Below are 23,283 nucleotides of genomic sequence, written 5' to 3'. Positions count from 1 at the left end.
AGAGCTAGGATATACTCCGATACTCCTGCTCGTGGTGTCGGATGTTCCTCGTGTTCCTCCGCATCCCTGATAGGATCTTTGCGAGCCATTCGACTATCAGCTGATTTGCGAGATTTCGCGAGCGACACCCACCGCAACAATGCGTGTGAACCTTTATCGGTCCCGTGTTCCCGTTCGTGTTGGAAATTCGATTGCTACTATGGACAAACCGAATTTCTATCTGACATTCTCTTCGTGTCGCGCTTCGCCTTCAACCATTTCAAAATTTTAAACAAAACTATCTGTATATAATTTTTTCATACAAATGCAGACAGTTTTTAAAAATTGTTCACAGAGAAAAATATGTAGATCTAAGCTGAATATGTACAATTTATCAAATAAAAGAGTAATAAGAATTTTAATGTCGAAGATATTAATGTAAAAATTAATTCTGGAAGATTTGATGTAAATTTAATTGTCGGAATTATTAAACATTGTTCGCCGTCAGAAATGACGTGTAAATCTCGAAGGAAGATTTGCAGGCAAACAGCACCTCGGCAGAATACAGCAATCTTCCATTTTCCGACATACGTGCTATTCAAATTTTCAACGCGAACAAGTTTGGAGCTCGTAGAGACTGACACGCGGGAAACAGGCAGAAAAGAAATGGCGAATGGAAGACGGGGAACATCCTGGACCGGCGACGTCATCCTTATAGTGCTTTTTAGCGGATCGATGCTTTTACACCCCCCCTTGCAGAGCGCCCCAATAGTACGACATCTAGAGAACGTGCTCCCCCTTTCCACCACCCCTTTTTATCACGAAGTTTTCGAGCTGATAGGAAAGAGGTGACCGAATCGAAGCAAGGATATTCGTTGAATCGATAAAAAACGAAAAGTGTTGTTTCCACGGGAAAAATGTCGCGATAAAGTTCCCTTTTTGTTTCGATCATCCGGCAGGATGTCCTTTCGATGCGACCATGCAAGAAAAGGATGAAAATCGAGAGAGGGGAAAAAACGGAGCAAAGAAGTAGCTGGTTAACGATCCTATCGCTTTTATGTGCTTCAAAAGATTGGACGAAATGTACACCTGAGAAATCTTTTATCCTCTCGATGCACGGAGTCTTGAAAACCGATACGCTGGCTGTGTATAGCGAACGCGAACAACCATGACGATTCGCTTTATTATTGACTCTTATCGTGTTCCTCTGTAACATAATATTTTCCAAGATATGGGATGCTTTTAGCACGTTTGCATTGTTTGGAGACTATTCTCTAAGTCCAACGAGAAAGACTTTTATAGAAGGTTTTAGATTTAACCCCTGGATGGTGGAACTCTTGCTTGTGTTAATAGAGTGTTTTAGATAATTCGTGTCTGAAGTCGAACTTTCAAAACGTTATGTTCTGAAGTTGTTACACTGTACTAATTTTACGGTAATGTAACTGCAAATTGCTGGTTACTCTTTGTACTTGGAAAAGCTTTATTTGTCGTACCTAGCGTGCCGCTGCAGCGACATTAAGAACCTTTGGACACGAATTCTCCCATTTCGGACAGTTGCATGCTATGACTTGAAATTACGTTGAGAAATTATACCGAATTTGCATCCAAACCGTGTCGGTAAATTGAATTTTTCATGAAAATAGGCAGCCAGCCTTAACGGTTACGTATCCAAAGCAGCTAAAAGGGTTATCCTGAAGGATCCTGCTTGAACCCTCGTTAGAGGAGATTCGAAAGGGCGATATAACGGAGATCCTTGCGAATATCGCACGCGACTGAACACCCCATCCGAAGATCCCCAAGTTTAATCTGTGTACACAGGATTGCGTATGTAATTAGGTCTCGCAGGCACCAACCCCGGCACGTTATGATTGCGCGCGTAATTATATACGGGAGCTAGTGTGGTACGCGTGAATGACAACGATTTCGATGCGAATGAGAGGCTTCCTGCTGGTTCATGGTCGGTTTGATATTGCATGAGACCGACCGAGAATTTCGAGAGGTGAGTTGCGAGGAACAGCAGGAACAGGAGCGACTGAAATGGCCGGAGATAACAGACGCGGTGAAAAATAGGAAGAATTCTTCCGAATTCTGCATTCCAGCCTTCTTTCCAACTGTTCTCGATCGTGTCTGTGTTCTTCATGGTGCGAATGCTGACATCTTGACTCTCTGCTCGGCTAACGGACAATAAAATGACCTCGAAATTCTTTCGCCCGAGGTATTCCAATTTTCAACCAATGGAGGAAATTGAACAGTTTGATATTTCCTTCGGTTTCCGAAAGAGATTAATCCTCTTCGTTTCTAAATTGTACCTCGTGCTTTTTAGTCCGTTTTATAACTTCTAGTGCCAGCTTTGTTCCAGCAAAATGCTAAAAATGAATATTAAAACATCTACAATTTTAATTCCTACTTTCACAACTGTACATAATAAAAAGAGTATTAAATAGAATTGCATATTTTTCGAGATCGATAAGAGCATTGAGTCAAGGTCGTTAAAAGGATCCACATAGAAAAACGAAAGATAAATAAAGGAAAGAATAATCAACCCTGTGCCCGTTGTCGAATCCGCGCGAATTCTTTCGGTGTTCGAATTCTAACGACGCTCTGTGTCGCACCCCACAGAAGATGCACGTGTACAAGAAAACGCTGCAGGCGATGATCTACCCGATTTCCTCGACAACGCCGCACAAGTTCGTTACCTGGACAGCCACGTCGCCGACCTACTGCTACGAGTGCGAAGGACTTCTCTGGGGTATTGCTCGACAAGGGGTGCGGTGTACCGAGTGCGGAGTCAAGTGCCACGAAAAGTGCAAGGACCTGCTGAACGCCGACTGCTTGCAGAGTGAGTAACCATTTTACGCTATATTCTATTCTTTCAATGAAAAGTTGAATATTCAATGAATTCAATGAATAGTCAAGGAACAGTTCCAATGAATAATTTTTGTTAAAAAATTTGGAGATTTGAGGATTTTCAGAACTTAAAGATTTGAGAATTACAAAATAGAGATCTAAAATTTAATCTCTCCAAACAGAAGTTTGTAAACCCAGGGACTGATCGATTATATATTACATTGGGTTACCAAGACCGATGGTAACGAACCGTAATTGGAAATCGATAAACGTGCAAAACATTCGAAAATTCGCTGGAAAATCGATCGCTGCGTAATGGAAGCAAGAATCTAAAGAGAGTTTTTGTTTCAATTAAGCCACTTGCTGAATTGTTGATTCGAATAAAGCTGAATTGCCCGTTTAATGAAAATCAATTAGCAACAATAGATGCTGTTGAACATTTGCCGAATACGTTTCATATTGCCCGTTGTGTTAGAACAAATGGGAAGACTAAAGTATGACACGATAATGGTGATCTCGTTCATAAATTTTGGCAAATTAATTTAACCTTATGAATATGTATAATGAATATTAAATGATGATCATGAATAAAATTGCATTAACATTACTTGTCGTGGAAAATATTCTCTTAAATGTGTCTTATCTCTTTTATCCTATGGGTTTATCTTTAACTATAGTTTAGTTTATTCCTCAAACGAACAATACTAATTAATAGTACTAACTGTACACGCTATTGTTTCAAAGAGATTAATTAAACTTCAACAGATAAATTTTTCATTCACGATTTAAATTATAAGAAAACAGAAGACGTTCTTTCTTCGGTTCCTATTTCTTGTTCCTTATCAATTAATAATTAATTAGTACCCGGGATCTCTGTAACATAAAAGACAGTTTCTTATACAAGCATCCTCTCGAACAAGCAGTCCGCAGCTGCCGGTGTAATTAAATAATTAACGAAGCAATTAGATTCCCGATTCTCGCAACATCGGAGCACCGAAAACTGTTTAATTAGCTTCTTGCCATTTCGCAGAATTTTTCACGGACATATAAAACATCTTTTTAATTCTTACTCGGATGAGTTAATTATCACGCGTACTCTTCGTCCGACGCTCCAATCAAAATACGCACAGTAATTAGTTACGGGTCAATGTTTAAATTCGCCACAACCGAGAGAATTATTAATCAGACAACGTGACGTGAACGAAGATTAAATATTCGAGTTAAAATTTCGTGTAAATTATTCATATCGAGCGTGATGGAAACCTGTCAAAAACACTCGCTCGGCGACTGCGTTCACGCGTTCGTTCACCGATAATCATTTTGTAAACTATTTCATTCCTACGAACTGGCGGGCATAACTTTTTTAGCCGGTACATTTTTTATCGAAAGAACAAAGTTAGCTAGTTTCTTAAAATTTACTATACAAGTATTTACACTAGAATTTTCAACTAGATATTTACAATAGAAGTTACAAGATATTTGCAATTAGAAGTTAAAGTCGATATTAAGGGAGCAGTTTGAAGGAGATTGATTCTTCGTTGTTTACCTTCATTATTCGACGCAGCATCCGATCGATAGATTCGGTCGTGGTTGCCTGGAAACGGTGACAAAATGAAACTATTGTATCGTCAAGCCCGTTTGTCAACGAACACCGAAATTTCCACCAATGAATAGGGATTTTTCCGCGCGAAACACCGCGAACTCCCCGAGGTCTCGTCCGTTTTCAAGCTTACACACCGCGGACCGTGAACGCGTCTATTTTTCAAGCGGAGAAATCGATTTTTCGCAAGCATTTGCCCGGAGTTTGTTCCGGCATCTGGCTACCAAACGTTCGGTACGTGTAATTTCCGGTCTGCTTAAGCCGTTCCCGAGGATCTCGAGCCGCGCATCAAACAGGTCTCGGCCTCGCACCGGAAAATTAAAGCTCCAGAAGTGTTCCGTTGCGTCCCGACGCGCTGCTCGCGCCAGAACTTTAAAGGACGAGTCGCGTCGTTTGAATCCGTGGTTTCTGAATTATTCGGAGCGGAATGCGCCAGAGCTACTGCTTCAATGACTTTGTGCCAAACTGTATTTATATCACTTGCCAATTTTACTGCGATACTGTACACATCATATTTACAATAATTATTTTCGCTTCAACTTTTATTTGTATTGACTGTTCAAGAGTAGCATAATGAATTCTGTATTGTATTGTATTTATTTAAAAAAGAGAGAGCTTGAGAGATACTCCTCTCATTTTGCCCTTATAATGAATTTTTCTTAAGAATCAAATAAATGAATCGATGTATACTATCTCTACTATATTTAACCCTTTGCGCTCGAGAGGTGACTCACAGTCACCATTATATTTAATACAACAATTTTAAATAAGCATTTTTAAACTGATTCTATAAAATGACACATGTGGTGTATTAACATAGTGAAACAAACAATAGTGGTAAAAACTATTATTATTGGTAAAGAAATAATAACCTCAAGAAAATTCATTTAACTTTTTAACTAAGTTTTAAAATTGCTGTTTGTAAACAGTCAAATTACCTTCGAGTGCAAAGGGTTAATAGATGAAGATTTTAAATTAAAATGTTTAAATTTTGCTTGGGAACGATAAGATAAAAAATTGGTCTGTACAATGAGGGTGTAAAATTTTGTATATAAATTGATTCCGTATTTGTTTGGGAAGATAAATAATTTTAATAAACTTCATTGCATTTCAAATTCACTCTAATTACAATTACAATGAGAAATTTTGAATGAAATAATTTTAGAATAATAGATTGGATTACCTTAGGATAACAGCAAGAGCTTGAATAAAATAAGGAGCAAGGGATAAAAGAGTAAAACACTCAGCCGAAGCGATAAAGCAATTGACGGGTCCCATTTTTCTTCTCGCCGTACAATTTATTTTACGTAGAAACGTTCTATCCGCCTTAGCATGGCTAAACAACGTCTGAAGGAAAATCCTGATCGGACGCCTGTTTCATTTTGCCAGGAGCGGCCGAGAAAAGCTCGAAGCACGGGGCCGAGGATAAGGCGAACAGCATCATCACGGCCATGAAAGAGCGAATGAAGCAGAGAGAGCGGGAGAAGCCGGAGATCTTCGAGCTGATCCGGTGAGTTCTTCTTAGCATATCTTTCCCTCTTTTTTTCTCTCCTTCTTTTGTCGCAGCATAGTTGACTCGGCGGAAAGCGCCGTCAATCGACGACGAGGCACGAATTTCAGGGGAGAAAAAGTCGGTCTACGATCCATCTGGCGAGGATGCCGTGCCGCCATTGCTTGTCCCCTGTCCGTTAATTTGGAACTTCGAATTCTGACCACGCGCGTTAAAGCGGGAAAACGTTTTCCCTAAAGTTCCAGTTCAACAGGAAATTCTATCGTCCGTGGAAACTGTTTGAACAAAACTCGATTCGCGACGGGTTCGAAAAGTTGTCGCGTTAGCATGCATTACTTACGCTTTGTCCAGTTATCTGAGACCGCGAATTTGCGTGCGCGAATGGCGCCACTGAAAATGTGCAGGAACAGTGAAACAGGTGAATTAGGTCGCGGCGCAATAAAGGACTCGTGCACGATTGTGATCCGGTCGTTACCGGGCCACGATTTCGTGCCGTATCCTGCGCATCGCTTCTGCATAAACGTCGCCACGACGGGAATTAAAAATATTTCATTCTTTGCATTTTTCCGCTGGAAATAAGAGCACGCCTAATACCCTTTTGTTCATGAATGACTATGAAGGGGAAAAATTATGCCTGCCGAGGCGGCTGAATCGAGATACGTGGAACAATCGAGGCAACTTGGTGTTCCGGCCAAAGGAAGTGGAAGAAACAGGGTTATTTTGTCGCTAGACGTGCTCCTATTTAGGCTCCTGAGAAATGCAAATGCAACAATATTTTACTTGTAGATATTCCTAATTATCTTTAACTTTCCACGTTATTATCTTGGTTGTTCTTATCTACTCTATAAAGTATTAACACTGATTAAATTTGGCAAAATTGTTAGGATATCTTACATCTCGTCTCTCCATTAAATATTAAAAGTAGGACCTCTCTTTCAGTTTGACAGAAAGTCGATCTAATTTTTTAATTTTTCTTTTCTTCATTCTAATTTTAAAATTAATATATGAGAAAAATCCTGCATGGTCACAGGCGGTCCTCGATTATTCTCGCAGAGGTTAGTCTCGCGATAAATGCAACTAAAATGAACTTGCCTTGTACCTCCACGCACTAAAATCAATCGAATAGATGGATGTAGTGCGAGCGAAAGATCTAGTGACCATTTCCCCTCGGAATTGTCCAAAGGTGCAAGAGACGATGCAGATTCGCGGCGAGAGATTCGATCGACCAGAATTAAGCTTCCGGTAATAAAGTTGCAGAATTTACGACTAGGTTGGTGATCATTGATCACGTCGAACGGGTCGTAACGTAGCCGAGGGTATCGGTTCAAATACAGAGAATCATTTAACAGGGTGCAAACAGGAATTTAGGGTGTATCTTGTGAAGGATGCGATCCAAGTGGGTCGCGCTGTTGCAGAGAAATGTGCAACGAAGTGCAGAAATTAAGACTTCTGTGAAAGTAGGGTATACGTGAAATTTTGCAGTGAAAAATACAGAAAAATTATTTATCGATGCGTTGTAAAATATGCAAAATTATTATTATTTTAAAATGATAAGTTATCGATTAGAAAGCAATTTCAAGAACGGATTATAAATTAGAATTTGTTTGCAAATACTCGTGACTGATTAAAAAATACGAAATAACATACCGCGTTATTCATAAATTATTCAACGATGTATATTGAGTTATCGTTGAGAGAGCAGAGGTCCGCTGGCGTTTATAATTTCTCAGTTATCTGGTAAATTTAATTATGGACGAAATTAATACTACAACTTTTTGAATAATTTTCTTGAAAAAAATCCTCTTTCGAATTTTCTGTATACAAATTGCAATTTAACATTTTTGCGAATATGCAGAGGTATAGCTTTGAGGTAATCTACACGAAATTTCAATATTTGTAAAAGACTAAATTATAATGTAATTCTATTGCGTTCCAATAATTTCCAATAATTAATACCGCGTTCCTGTAATTTCCTTCGTACTTGAATATTCACGAATCAACTTTCAAATATTTCGCATGGAAATTGCAATTTATTATTCGTACATTAAACGCATATTCGGAATTCTACGTTGACGAATTTTGAAATTTAGGAAATTAGGTATTTAGAAATTACCAGTTGGAAATAATTATGTTTCTTAATATTGCATTAATAGTATATTAATTGTGTAAAATTTTTACACAATCTGTTTTCTTTTTTATCTCAATTTTGAATCAATATTATCCTGTCCATAACGTGCTCTACACTTCACCTCGCTGAAATAATAGCTAAGATCAAAAAATAAATTCACACTCAACGTAATTCGATTCCCACATACGCGCGAAAGGAAGAGCAACCATAACCTCACGCGACTTCGAGCGCTTCGATTCTTCGTTTCACGATTAACAAGCTTTCGAACCTGCAGATTGTCGACGCGGTGTAGACAAAGCGAGAATATTTTTCCGCGAAGCGATGAAAAAATTGTAACTGCAATTTTTATGGACGTCAAAATACGTTATCCACTTTTATTTTCGAATAAAAATTGTCGCGAGTAAAAGCCGTGTCGATATTGATGTACGCGTAATATCGGTTTTAAAGAATGGCGTGAAATATGATGCAGATTGACGGATACAAAGATACGATCTCCAACAATAAATAACTTCGAGGCGTGATAAATACGTGGCAACAAATCGTAAATTACATAGTTGATTCGAACGGTGATTTCGGATTATTTTGCTGGTCAACGCTTTTGCATACGAAATGTTTCTTGTATGAATTATGTAGAGGGCGTAAGAACAAAATGGACGATGGAGGAAATACGGATTTGATATGTACAAAGAAAGTAATAGCATGTAAGTAGATTTCCATGGCAGGGAAATAACTCTAACTAAAATACCTTTGTAAACATACTAAATTGCAGCTTTAGTGATATTTGAGAAAGGATTTCTGAATGCGAGGGACATTACGGTAAACTCTCACTGTATGGCCAAGGGCAAGGCTGCAGAAACAGCGAGCATTATAGAAATGATTATAGAAACTATTCGAGACTATTATAGAAACAATTCGACGTTTGAATGTTTAAAAATTTGTAAATTTTTATATTTGAAAATCCGCAAATTTACAAAGCTGAAGGTTTGATTAAAAGTTTCTGAATCCGCAAACTGCATTTGAAAGCTTGGAAATCTGACAAATTCCGGAATGTCTAAATTCGTCTGATAATTACTTGAACCGTGACATAATTATCAGGATAGCAGAGACGTGTGAGACGTTGATAGACTTCACACCTCCAGAAATTAATCAGTGACCCCACTGCCTTCCAATAGGCTATTACTAATCATCCACTGCTCATTAGTCGAGATTCCATAACACTGATCTGGATTAGTTAATACAGCTATCTGTGTTCTCAAGTGTGAAATTATTGAAGCTGTATACTATTTCACCCTGTTGATTATATTTAATCTTTGAGTTCTCATTTTGTATTTATATTCTGGTTATCAACGTTCACGTTACTAGTATGGGGCTGTCCAATAACCCTTCCAGATAAATTTATCTTCGAATAAACTTCATTTTAACATGCTTCGACAATGTAGTATCGAGCTGTCGAATAACCTTTCCAGATAAATTTATCTTCAAATTATAAACTTCATTCCAACATGCTTCCATAATGTAGTTAATCTGAATATGTATATTTATTTCATATGTAATCAATAATCGTAACCTCGTATATCTACAGTTCGATACAGAATGTGTGTTTTACGACAGCAGATGACTTCACATATTCTTCCAACAAATCCACATATAATTAACACTCGAGTTTTAATATTTTATACCGTTTACATTCCCTCAAAGAGTACGCCATTATGTTTGAACAGATTCAGAAGCACCGTTCTGAAATTATAACGGTACTCATTGTAATTGAGCTGTTTCTTCAATTAATCTTGAAAGTATCGAAGTATCTTTAGTCAAGTACGATCTAAAATCTCGACAAAGACCAGCAAGTGATCGGATGTATAAGTTAATGGGTATCAAGGTTAATTAATATCGCTTCCACGTTGTAAAGAAAGGGTCGATTATTCGACCTGACAACACGAACCAATGATTGATTAAATATCGATCGATAATTGAACGTGTACCGCTTGTTTCGTTATCGGGACACTCGATAATTTTTCATCGGCTATTAATTAATGGAACGGCTGGCATATTCCTTGAAACAAATTGCTGTGGAAATAAGCGAACCGTTACGGTTTACCTGTTCCTGATATTGCATTAGCGTTTCTACTCTCCGTGTTCAGATTAGTGGAAGCGAGTGGAGGGAAAACGTAAAATGCGAGAAATACGAAGAAATTATTCGATGAAAATGTTCGGTCTTTGACAAGAATAGTAGAGGAATCGGATCAAAGAATATTTTAATATTTTCACGATTTTCCTTCTGGTATATTTTTACTTGGAAATATTTTTGTTTTAGAGCAAGTCCAAAAATACTTCAGCTTAGAATTTTTATTTAAGAGCAAAGCGCAAATTATTTAATAAAAAATGTGCATATTATACGAACCATATTTCACCAAGAATTTCACTGTTCCTCATTTCGGCACATGTCAAAGTGTAACACGGTACAGAAATTCACCGCATAAAATGAAAGAACGGTTTACTATTTCATATAGAGCACGGTGTGATCATTGAACGAGAGAAAAAGGACAAAGCAATGGCGGTCACGAGCCAGATAAAAAGATACGAGGACGTGTGAAACGAACTGCAAACCTCGTACCTTGCACAAGGCCGGGTCTCGTCTTCTCTGATAAAAAAAATAGCAATTTATAATAATCATTCGCTGTGCGTCCCGACAAGGCTCAACAAATTGAAGATAGGGTTTTGGTACGGTGCCATCGAGCAATCAACAGCCTCGTTAGCCGACTGATCGATGAACCAACGCGTTAATTACAACAGCGTGCGTCCACAACGTGAAAAATATTCGTCAATGAAGCGAGTAGAATCGGTTTGTACCTGGGAACAACACGGTTTTTGATTTATAAAGCGTCCGCCGCAAGGTATCGACATTCCGATAAACAGAGTTATTTATCAGCCGAAGAATTACGGGAAGACAAATTTTCGATCGCGTTCTTGCTGAATAAATACCGATGCACGCTTTCGAGGCTCGCGGTGGCCGAATTCATTTGTAACGATCGTTCCGGGGAAAAAAGAAGCAAACGGACGGAAATACATTAGCCCCGTTTCAATTCGCCACGAATCGGGTATTCAGAGACTCGATCGCACGAACTTTTTCGATACGGTGTTCCACCTACAGATGCGGGAATTCATATCGCTTAAAAAATTGCAAAAAGAATCTTTAACTACGGAGTCTCCATTTAATTAGTTTCTGTATTTCTACATTTTTAAATTGGTTTGTTAATTACGGGACTCTTAAATTGGAAAATTGTTTAATCTGAAAGCGTATCATGCTTACTGATTTTTAATTCGGAGAGCCTTGTCGGGAAGTCAAAGCGTTGTGGGTAATCGTGTGATCGTATAAATCGGAAGTTGACTGCTTTGAAGATTAATTCGGAGATCATTTCAGATAATTCAAAAATAAAAATTTCATGCATTTAACAAAGTTATGATGTGTAACATAAAATGGTTTCCACTGAAATAAGCTGTAGATCGATATAGAAATTCGTGTTCAAATATGAAACTATTAGTACAGTTAAGATCAAGGTCCGCAAAGTATGAATAAATCTGATACAACAGATTGCATGATTTATTCTGTAGACTTTGATAAATGCACGAGCATCCAGCTACAAAGCTGCCCTTTCTCAAAAACGTTAACCACCAAAACTGTATGAAAAGAATTACCCTGCGGCTATCTCCGAGATCTTGTTTCCCTCGTCTGAAAGGCTTCAAAGCAGTCGAAAATAGAGGAAATAAAGCGCGAAGATGTAAGAAGATTCGTTTAAAGTAACAGAAAGTCTCTGTTGCGCTTGACAGAGAGTCGCGGTAGAGGTCATTAGCGACCCCTAACGAGATTCCCGTGTGCTTCGCGTTGCAATTACGACAAAACGAGCACGCGTTACACGTTTTACCCGCGACGCTCGAAACGGGGTGTCAGGGAGCGAACAAAGGGCAAAGAAAAGGCAAAAAAGAAAAGAAAAGAAAAGCGCGGTCTTAAACGGGCGAAATAAAGGGACAGGTAGGACGAGATCTAGGCCGTTGGCACAGCTCATGTGAAAGAAAGTCTCGTCGGAGTTTAGGTCAGTGTTCGGGGTCGACGAGGAGGCACATACGGGTCACATGACGGCGGTGAAGCAGTCGGTTCTGGACGGTACTAGCAAGTGGTCCGCGAAGATCGCCATTACAGGTTTGTGGCCAGCTCCTTGCGAACGCCGGCCATGGGTCGGTTATGCACCCCCTCCGTGCAACGAAGCGATCAAACGTGCAGCGCTCCATACATAACCTCTTTCTTACTTATATATAGACGATACATATGTGTACCACCTTATGTGCCTCAATGTTCTTCTTCTTCTTCTTCTTCTTCTAATACTTTTTCTTAGTCTTATTATTATTACTGTCTTTTGTTTCTATCAACTCATTCACCATCCCTCTTTTCGTTTCTCTCATCAACCCTTCTTTATTACATGTTGCACATTCATACGCGTTATACTTGACTAACTTACGTGTCTCATTGTCTTTCTTGTTACTCTGTTACGTTCGTTCGCATAATTGTACCATGTTTACTGTGATCGTTCTTGTTTCATCGTCGGGTCTTACGCTCTGCCGGCTGCTGCTGTATTTTACTGTCACACTGGTATCTCTGCAGGTATATGGGGTGTCAACGAACTTTGTTCGTGTGGCTGGCAAGTTGTCCTCAACGAAAACTGTCGTGTACACTGCTTGTTTCGTTATTTTGCTACATTTTGGTAGTTGAATAAACAGTGTTTATTAAATCTTCCATTTGTACTTGTTTCAAGTATGCAATTTTACATTTTGTATTGCTACAAACGTAAAGATACATATGCTCGTTAATTCAAAAGTAATACAGAATTTTCAAAGATCACTAAACATAGCACTTTTCAGTGTACTTTTTCGAGGAGTTGCATTGAATCAAAAGTTTTTAGAAAGTTAGCCATAAAAAGTTCGAATTACAAAGTTCCAGCCACCATATTACAGATATACACTGTAGTCGATATTGACAAGAAAATCGATTGTTAATAACGTACATGATACTTTTAGTTCAGGACTTGCTGATCACATGGATAAAATATCTCACCGGACACCCTGTATATACACTATATATGTATATTTTATTTTGTGATAGCGATTTGACTGTGCCGTTTGTCAGAATGCACCCGTTCATCGCATATTATACAAGGTGGACAAAGTAAAATATTACCTACTATTTTCTCCAAAACCACGACAAATGTTCTCATGTTTTATCTCTAATAAAATGGAGACATGGTTAGCAAAATATTCCAAGAAGTCTTTTTATTCTCAACAGAATAGAATGAACTTGACATGCAAAATGTTAAGTTTCTCCTAATGTATGTTTGTCCTGATAATTTATTGTAAAGAGAATAATAGAAGAATTAATATTTGCTGTGGTTTCGTTGAAAATATTTCGTAATACTTTGATTACGTTGTATATGTGTGAGTGCGTGTATGATGCATAAAGCTGCGCAAATTAGAAGTATCCTGAAAGGATATCAGGATCAGTGAACAATTTTCTCTCTTCCGTCGAACGAGCTTCTTTTACGGCATTTTCTTTTCATTACATCATTTTTCTTTACTCTACCTATTAGCAACGCTTTTTTCGTTCTGTCTCTTCGTCTTGATTTTGCGACTCTTTCGTTTTCCCTCGGAAAACGAACGAGAACGAGAGAGAAAATTGTTCCATCAGAAACGTTACACTTGCGTGTTGGCTATCGTGCATAAGTAGATCGTACATCAGTACAGGATCAATCGATCCTGATTTACACGTAGAGTTTTTCGAAAAAGGTGACAAAATGTGTAGAGATAAAGACAACGAACGATGCACTGTGTGTTAAGAATAGATTAGTCAAAATGCTGTTCCACGTGAATTAAAAGAGTATCGTTTCGCAGAAGTAGATTGATAGTCGTAGAAGAGTCGCACGCTGTTCGATGAACAAATTGAAATCCTTGGACACTAAACAACGAGTCTGCACACGTGCTATAAAATTCACTTCGATCGAATCGAAACAATACAAGTTAGATTATAGACACATTCGAACGATATACTCTGTGCACTTGTTGGAAGAAATAGCACACTCGACATGATCTCTTAGACAGGGGTAAATAATTTTTTATGAATGTCAAATATATTTTTGGATATGATACAGATGTTAAAAATATTTTGATCTCGTTGTAGATGAGTCTTAACAATACACATATTTTTACATCTATTTTTATATATACATTTTTATGTATTTAAGATTTTGAATCCACAGTTGAGGATCTAATGAGAAATTCATAAAAATATAAGGAAGATCAGTAAAATTTAGAGATTCTCATGTACAGTAAACTTTAGTCATACTTCTATCTTTGTATTAATAAAATATTGAGCACATTGCATATCGATATGTGTAGACTACACACGATACGAATAAAAATCTGTTCAACCAAATACCAATTTAAACAGAGTTTTATTGTGATAGCTTCAATATTCGTAAAGTATATTTTTAGAGATAAAGCAGTATAATTAAGCGTTGTTTGAAATACTCGAGTCTATTTTCTTTCGTGCAAGTGTACACACAGCAGCCATAAACTTTACAGAGCAACATGTTCTACACACAAATATGTCGTACGTGCTATGTGACGAACGGGTGCATATTTTTCACATCATTCCCTTCGAAACACACGTACCACCATAAATCCCGTGAATTACTCTCCCAGTTCCATCGCGTACAGTGGTGCCGTTGTCGCGCACGTGTCGCACTCCATAATTTACATTCGTCTCTCGATACAACGATATCACGCGGTTCGACCATCAGGAAATCGCATTAATTTCCAGGCGTTCACCCGATCAGAGTCCTCGACCCCTCCTTTTTTATCTTTCGATTCCTCCCATGGTAATTTCACGCCAGTTGCTCCCATTCTGCACTCGAAACATTTTCAACGACAAGGGATCGATGAAATCGAGTTCACGAAGTTGTCTGTCGTTCCGTGAACTGCAATATAACAGTCGTTCTGCGGGGAAATACGATTCCGTGAAAGCTAGTAGCTTTCGAACTGTTTTATTCGACGTTTCGAGGAATGATTCCGATTCTTTAAAGTCGATGTTCTGTCTTCGTTAAATCCTTCGGTGAAATAGGTAATAGAAGAAAGTGGATGAATAAGGGCCTTCAGCTTTTAAATAAAATCTCTCGAGAAACTAACATGAACCTCCGGAAAATATAGAATCAGTTAAACCCTAACATAATTCTATAACAGAAGTTATAAACAAGCAACCGTATAAAACTCGATATAACTTCCAGCATAGGTTTATTTTTAAAAACTTGCCCTTTCTCACCCACGCTCACTGCTGAACTAAAAGTTCAGGTAGGCTTTGAATTTTGTATGAATCGAAAGGGAAAGTGGTAATCTCTGCGGACGCGCTTGAATAATTGAGACTTTTACATGCCCTAGCTACCGGTGTTGTCGCACGAAAATATATACACCGTGTTTGATAAGCTAACGAGAGAATGGTAATTAACAACGCGTCTGTACCCACCTCATTATTCAACCAGGTTCGCGAAACTTTTATCATGGTAATATCGTGCCACTTTCGTGGACGAAGCATCGTGACAAGAGGTATTAGAAGAAACATCATTATTCATCGTACGATAAGGTGATGCGGATTTCGAAAGTTTAGATCTTACAGTTACCTCTGGATCGTTGTAATTACGGGGCTCGTGGTAAAGAGAATCGTTAGTTTCCCTGAAACTTGCGTGAATCCTTAGTAACTGTGTGTAGGTACTTTGCTAGAGTAACTGAATCAGTAATGTTGTCAGCCAGTCGTTTTATCATCTTCATCGCTCGCTCGCCTTTCATGTATCAACCCTAGAATGCTAGAGGTGGAACTTCGATCGCTGTTCATTGTAAACAATCATTCTCATCGATTTCCCAATTATACCATCAGAAATTTATTACGAATCAAAGATACGGTTGCACTCTTCAATATTTACGTGGCGAGCATTGTTCGTCCCATTTAACTATCTTCAATGTTTCAACAACTGTGATGGACGTTTTGTAATAATTTAATGTGCCTTATTATATATGTCCATTTTTAGTGCAATTCTAAAAACGTACATAGTCAGATGAACGTAAATTTTTGTAACAATTGCAATCAGCATTTCAATGTACCTTATTGCATACGTCCATTTTTATTGTAACTCTAAAAACGTATACAGTCAGATGGACATAAAGTTTAGTAACAATTGCAATTAGCACTTTAATGTGCCTTATTACATACGTCCATTTTTATTGTAGCTCTAAAAACGTATACAGTCAGATGGACATAAGGTTTAGTAACAATTGCAATTAGCACTTTAATGTGCCTTATTACATACGTCCATTTTTATTGTAACTCTAAAAACGTATACAGTCAGATGGACATAAAGTTTAGTAACAATTGCAATTAGCACTTTAATGTGCCTTATTATATACGTCCATTTTTATTGTAACTCTAAATACGTGTCTAATCAGATGGACATAAAGTTCAGTAACAATTGCAATTAGCATATCAATGTGCCTTATTACATACGTCCATCTTTATTGTACCTCTAAGAACTTATCTACTCAAAAATCATTTACTCAAACAAACAACCCATCAAAAACACCATTCACATTTCCAATGATTTCATCTACTGAGATCATCAAAATGATCAGCAAAAACACCAAATGAGTCTATATATGGATTCTCTTCTGGAAGAAGCAGTTAGGTGTTCATAGGCAGATGGTTAAGCCAGAGTCCAGTAACCTGAATGCATTTCGAGAAGCCCAAGAGAGATCATCGATCAGAGAGCATTTTGTACTCAAAGTCAGCTTCTTGGTCGTACACGGAGGTGCATGTACCGCGTGTCATGTGGTTGTCCGTCGCGAGAGACGCCACTCCCAATGTGCCAGAGGAATTCAATCGAAAGTCTATTAAGGTCACACGGCAACTTGTTGTGGCCCAGTTGTACACCAGTGCCATTGTCAAAGCTAAGCCACCTCTATCGGACGTGAGCCATCGCCTGACCAGTATCCTGGATGCTGCGACATCGTTTATCGTAAACGATCCACCAACCACCGGCCAATCAGTATCTACGAATTTGGCATGAGATCGCAATTTCCTAAAGTGGTTTCGTTTGATGGTGACATTCTTGCGAGTAAAGACTTCCTGTAGCAATTTCGATCTGATCTTTGACGACAGAATCTTTTCGAGGTATTAACTCTTGAGTATGGGTCTAGTTGGCTTATCTGTGTTGGCTCATCTAGTCAAGCTCCTAACGAGGTAGATATCTGCAAGTTGAAACTTAGGAAAATTAACCTTTTAGCGAATTAACTGCGTCTGACATATTTCTTTCGTGAAATGATGAACCTTAAGGTTCTAATCACCGTGTTAGATGCTATTTGCATAGCACCTCACTCGTTCGAAGTTCGCGGTTGTTCCAGCGAGTTGCGTAAAGTTTCTCGGCTAAGTCAACCGACAAACACATCGACGTCGCAATTCTTCCAAGAAGCTTTCCGAAGTTGAAACTGCGATTCGCGAAACGAATCTCTCGTATCCAAAGTAACCAACGTTCTTTGAAACTCATTCTTTCCTTACTTCCAGTTTCGTTTGTTCAACGTCTCGTCCGTAATAAACGTTGGAGAGACGCTGATGATGCAGTGTAACTTGGATGATTTTCTACTTGGAAGCGACCCCATTGTCTCCTCCGGAGTTATGAAACTCCACTGTAAGTTGAAATCTTGGCACGAACGCTCGAATCGCGAGTTGATAAAAGAATTTCATTCGATAGCTCCGGAAATCTTTTTCCATTAGTGCCGAGACGTTAAACGCCGCCATTGCGGCACGAAATCAAAGAGTATCAATAGGATTTGAGCGAGGACCGAATCGTTTCTTAGGTATTACTTAATTCCGTGTAATCCGCTTATCCGATCTATTCAGGGACTTGGTTAGTTCCAGATGTTCCTAGGTTTCGCGAGCCAAGCTAGATGGCAAGGGTACAAAGTTGGCGATGAGCCACGACATGGCGCAACAAGTTTTCTTATTTCGGCCTGACAAGCAGTCAGCTTCGAAGAGGTATTAACTCTATCCACTTAATCCTCTTCGGGGATTAACAGGTGACGTCGAAATTACACGCATCTGCAGTTCGAACGACGCAGTCGATGGCGTTTCTCGACGTAGTTTGTTCGTTTTGAACTTCGTTGTCGTAGCGATCCAGTTGTTTCGCAGTTAATCGAAGTAATTGTTAGCGCAGGACTTTCGTTTCCGGTGCAGACGACCGACTTTCGTTGTTGCGATTTCGCGCGGATAACGTTTGTATTTTTAATTGTACGCTGCACGCGAGCCCCGAGTTCGCAACCAACGTATTGCGAGCGATATTGAATCGGATATTGCAATATTTGCGTTGCGAGAATCGTCAGAGCTTATTACGGTGCTCAAATATCCAGATCAAGGATAGAAAGACTTGAGAATAGCAAGAATTTTTCTGTTAAATTATAATTCGCAGATGTCGCATCTGTAGCAAATCGCAGCAATAAAATTCGTTCGTCTCGCAGTTAAAAATTTCTACCGAATTCCTCAAAAATTTCGAGCATCTCCAAAAAGAAGCGACATTGTTTCCAGAAAACATTCCTCTCCTTCCACCGTTAACCATTCACACAGATCAGTCAGCAAAAATTCTTTTCATCGTCTTTCGAACATGAACGCGACTTTGCCACAAACACTCGAGCGAAACATCCACTACTCTTTCATCCGTCGCTACACGCTATCTCCAGCAGGACTCTCTCTTCCGTTCAAAAGCCACCAGCTATTCTTATTCTCTTCTGTCGCTTTTATTCGACCCCTATTCCCCGCGGCGCGACGTCACCATATCCAGCGGATCCAGAGTTTCGCGGGCCTCGACAAAACTATCGCCCTGCTTGCGCGCAATCCACAGCGAGAAAGCACATGATCGTTAGCCAAGAGAGAACGAACGACCGGCATCGTGGAACCACACACCCACACGCGGGGATTAATGGGAGTACGCTTTCTTGCTTTCACGATCTAGCCAGAGAGTCGTATTAGCCCGAAAAGACCGTAGTCCGAAACGACGCCGCTGTTGGACGACTATTCGAGCATCTACGAGACAGTCCTGCCACGTCCTTCGGTAGCCTCTGTAAGGTACCCGTGTTAGCCGTAATGGCCGACATCCGGTAGACGTCGACGGCGCGGAGAGACAGCGCGTGCTGATCTCCGGAAAGAGAGAGAGAGTTTGGTACAAGAGGTTGTCGAAGGACGATACGATGACGAGGACATTGTCTTCTTTTCAGCACGACGTTTTCAGTCGACCCGGACACGCACATAGACAGCCTCGAGCAGGCCGAACAGATCGTCCTTGAGGGTACCAGCAAGTGGTCCTGCAAGATCGCAATCACAGGTGACACGATACTGATACCTTAGAGAGTTAAGAGTTTCTTCACCCACCGAGACAGACCGTGCCGTGAACGGCGCGGTTCTATATGCCGTGTAAAATTGTGATTACACACTTTACACACACGCTTTTTGGTACACGGGAGTATGGAGCAGACCTTGTCGCTCGATGGGAACCGCGGGATCGCCGTTGACGACGATGCTTGCTGGTTGTTCTTTTGTTTTGTTCTTTTTTTATGTATTCAAATGCATTCAATTTTTATTTCTAGTCTTTTATTTTAGCGAAGATAGATTAACCCCTTTATTGTGGAGATTCCGTTCTGAATTATTCATTTATCCTACGTAATACTAACAACCCCAAGGTTATAATATGGTATGTCATGTAATTCTGTTCTTTACTGTTTTCATTTCGAAACTAGGAACAGGTCTAAAATTGTGATTACACTCTTAATTAATTTATGATTTTATTACTGTATAATTTGAATTCGGGTCAGTATTTTTTTGAACATCCATCAAACTTTGCCATCGACGAGCGATTCTCATCTTGGAGTTCCCATCGACGACCGATCAACGCTTCTCTTCTAATAAGGCACAAAATCACGTTTCGGAGGAATCTATATTTTTCTACGCACGATTTTTGATCGGATCAGGCGCAAAACTGTTATGCGGCATCGATCGCGGTGCATTAATCCGTCTCGTGTACTCCGCACTCTGTCAGAGTTCGAGAAATTATATTTTGCTCGAAGCAATTTGCAACACGAACTCTCGAGATCGATGAGACATTTAGTGGTGCTGGTAGAGCAATTCTCTTGATAACTTCAGACATTTCGCAATTGTTTTCGCCGCTGTTCAGTGATGGGCAACTGTGCCCGCAGGTAGTCAATTTCGTAATCTCGAAATTTGATATTTCTGAAATTTGCAAATCATCATGTTCCTCGACTACTAACTTTGGAAAGTTAATTAAATAATTTACAAGACAATTGAAATTTATGTAATAGTATATGACGATACGATGATAATTTAATTGAGATACAAAAATGAATTTTAATTAATCAAAAACAAAATTGATATCTAAATAAATAAATCTAAATAAATAAAATAGAATAATATCGTTGCTGTCCTAGTTTGAAATTGAAGCAATATTCAACGTAGTTAAAAAAAAGACGCAGTCAATTTCGATCGATCCTTTCGCGCATGGTTTTATTTTGAAAAATTTCAGTCCAATGAAGAAATGAATTTGCAGTCGTCCCTATTGAAAATATTTTTTTCCTGTTTTCCATGGGAGCAAAAGTGCAAACAGGATGTTCCGTGTAAACAACGAATCGTTTCTCGGATAATAGGAAAACGTATGATATTTGATGGCAGAAAATTCGCAATATGAAAAAGCAGCATGGGAATCGGTGTGGCGAGACGCGAGAAAATCTGCATTTGAACGTTTCGATTATCGCTTCGCGTGTACAAAAGGCATATACGTGGATCGACAAACAATGGAAAGTGGCTTTATTTTCTACAGCTTCGGGCTGCGATGAAAATCAATCGTGGAAAGATATTAAATCCTGCAATAACAGAGAGTCGAAATACGAAAAAGGAATCGGATGAAAGCGTCAATGGCTGGAAACTATTTTTCGATATCTTTTGGAAACATTGTTTTAACTCCTTTTCTGTAGTTATTCAACTAATTACAGTTGGAATAAATAAAGCTGAATATTTTGGATTTTAATGACATTTGATTGTACTAATTATAATTAGTTTCAAGCTGAGAATTTAATCCTACAAATTTATGTTTACCACATTAGGATTGTAACGTGCGTCACTCGATGTTATAAGCCAAAACGACACGCAATAACTAAGGAATAATTCCTTACAAACTTCTATGAAAGAGTTTAAAGATTTTACCAAAGATTTATAGAAGAGAAACTTGAGAAGAAAATTTATAATACCATTTTATTTTCAACGAGGTTATTAAAGAACTGCAAAACCTCGAATATTAATATCAATTTATTTTATCAAGTTTTCAAGACTGCAACAAGAGCATCAATAATTGCTAAGCAAGATTTACATCGAACGTAAAAAGATGTTCTTTCATTTAAGTAGTAATTCCAAACGGAAAACGTTAGTTTCGCATGCTCTAATTCCTCCCGACGCAAAGATGTTTTAATCATCCCCCAGAAGCAGAACGTTACTGATACACCTTTTACCTCAAAGCACTTCTATATTTCATTGAAACAATATTGAACCTTCTTACGTCAATAATTGCACTGAACTAGAACTTCAAAGCTGAAACAGCATGGAACGAGAGGTGTCTTTACAATAATAGAGACGTATCGACCTGAGGAATTTCACAAATGCTACTAGAAAAGCCTCTCAAATGATAGCTGTTTGTCTCTGCTGACAAATAATTGTCACGCGATGTAGAATATTTTTTATAACAATATAGATTGATGCAAATTAAAAAATTTCTGTGGTAGATTGTATAAGGTACTTCATTTTTAGTGTGACGCACGTGACGCACATGAATGTTGAAGTGCGACAACTTCAACTTATGTGTTCATGATTTTTCGAGTTTAATTTTAATTCCCACTAATGTACAATCATGGACATATGTAAAATGTCCCTAACATTTGGACATTCTTAACCTTGCTCTACAATGTCACTCGACACACACTACAGTTCGAGTGTAATCTGCATGATCAAAGATTGCTGAACGTGTACCTAACATGTTAACTTTCTTCGCTCACATTGTACGAATAATTAGCTAGCCGTGAACGACAGCTGTCCACAAAATTGTAGGTTAAGTTAATGTCGCTCTGTCGCATTAAAAAAAAACTAAGGAAAAAGGTTATAAAGACGTCGAAAAACTTTTGAGCGATAGTGTATGCGAAACAGTAAGCCACGAGAGCATCGAGGATCGTGGAGGAATCCCACATGATCACCACCGCGATCATTAAGTGCAATTAAACGGGATCAGAGGCCGCAGACGAGCCGAGGTTCTCCGCAAAGTCCACGAACGAATCGTCGAGACGAGAGAGGCTCGGTGCAAGGCCCGCGTCCGACCCGAAACGATCGATAGTTCAACGTACAGGAGAGTGCAGCAGCGGTTGCATCGCACACGTGCATTCCTTGCGATTCACCTGTGTGCATCCGTGTCGATACAGCTTTGCTTCGTTCACGGCCCTCCACGATGTTTCTTTCTTTCCTTTCGCCAAATCTACCAACACGAATTCGCACTCCGCTCCCGCTTAATTGGACGTTTTTTCAACGGTCGATCGATACGGCCTGACCGACTACGATTCTGATTAACCTTTTTCTACGATACTCTTCCACGCATTTGCGTTGGGACATCGATTCGTGAACGAGTAAATGAAGATTTATTTCGTCTTCGGACATGGTTTCATATTTGGAGTCCCGATATATGGCACTGAATACTTCTTGTGCGGTTGATTAAATTCCGTGAAGGAAAATATTCTTAAACTTCCATGTCTGAAATTGTGGAACTTTGAAAGTTTGTAAATGTGGAAATTTCTGAATGGTAAAATTTTTGAATATGAAATATTTCTGAATACGAAATTTCACATACTTCGTACATCACCAAATATGAAAATATACAAAGTTGAGAAGCTTGAAAATTAGCAAATTTAACGCCGGCTCCAATTTCATCCACAATATTTTGCAGGAAGATTTGAAAGGAAAGATAACACGAAACAAATCCTGCATTCAAGCGAAAGCAGAATGAGAATAGATTAAAAGGATAAACCTCAATGTATTCC

General features: G+C 38.9%; 1 protein-coding gene across 13 annotated transcripts in view; it reads left to right on the top strand.

Moving 5' to 3' along the window:
- unc-13 overlaps positions 1-23,283 on the top strand; it is a 300,331-nt gene that overhangs the window by 248,473 nt on the left and 28,575 nt on the right. For 10 of the 13 annotated variants that reach the window (XM_076531755.1, XM_076531753.1, XM_076531752.1 and 7 more), the window contains 3 exons: positions 2,599-2,818; positions 5,816-5,936; positions 19,417-19,523. In XM_076531755.1, coding sequence (XP_076387870.1) covers positions 2,599-2,818; positions 5,816-5,936; positions 19,417-19,523 — 448 coding nt within the window. Of the gene's footprint in view, positions 1-2,598; positions 2,819-5,815; positions 5,937-12,155; positions 12,263-19,416; positions 19,524-23,283 lie in introns of all 13 variants that reach the window. The other 3 variants (XM_076531757.1, XM_076531747.1, XM_076531748.1) reach the window with 2 other exon arrangements.

Source organism: Megachile rotundata, chromosome 5 (assembly GCF_050947335.1).
Source record: "Megachile rotundata isolate GNS110a chromosome 5, iyMegRotu1, whole genome shotgun sequence".
In the NCBI taxonomy this organism is placed as follows: domain Eukaryota; kingdom Metazoa; phylum Arthropoda; class Insecta; order Hymenoptera; family Megachilidae; genus Megachile; species Megachile rotundata.
The sequence above is the reverse complement of the archived record's forward strand: the minus strand, read 5'-3'. Positions and strand labels throughout refer to the sequence as shown.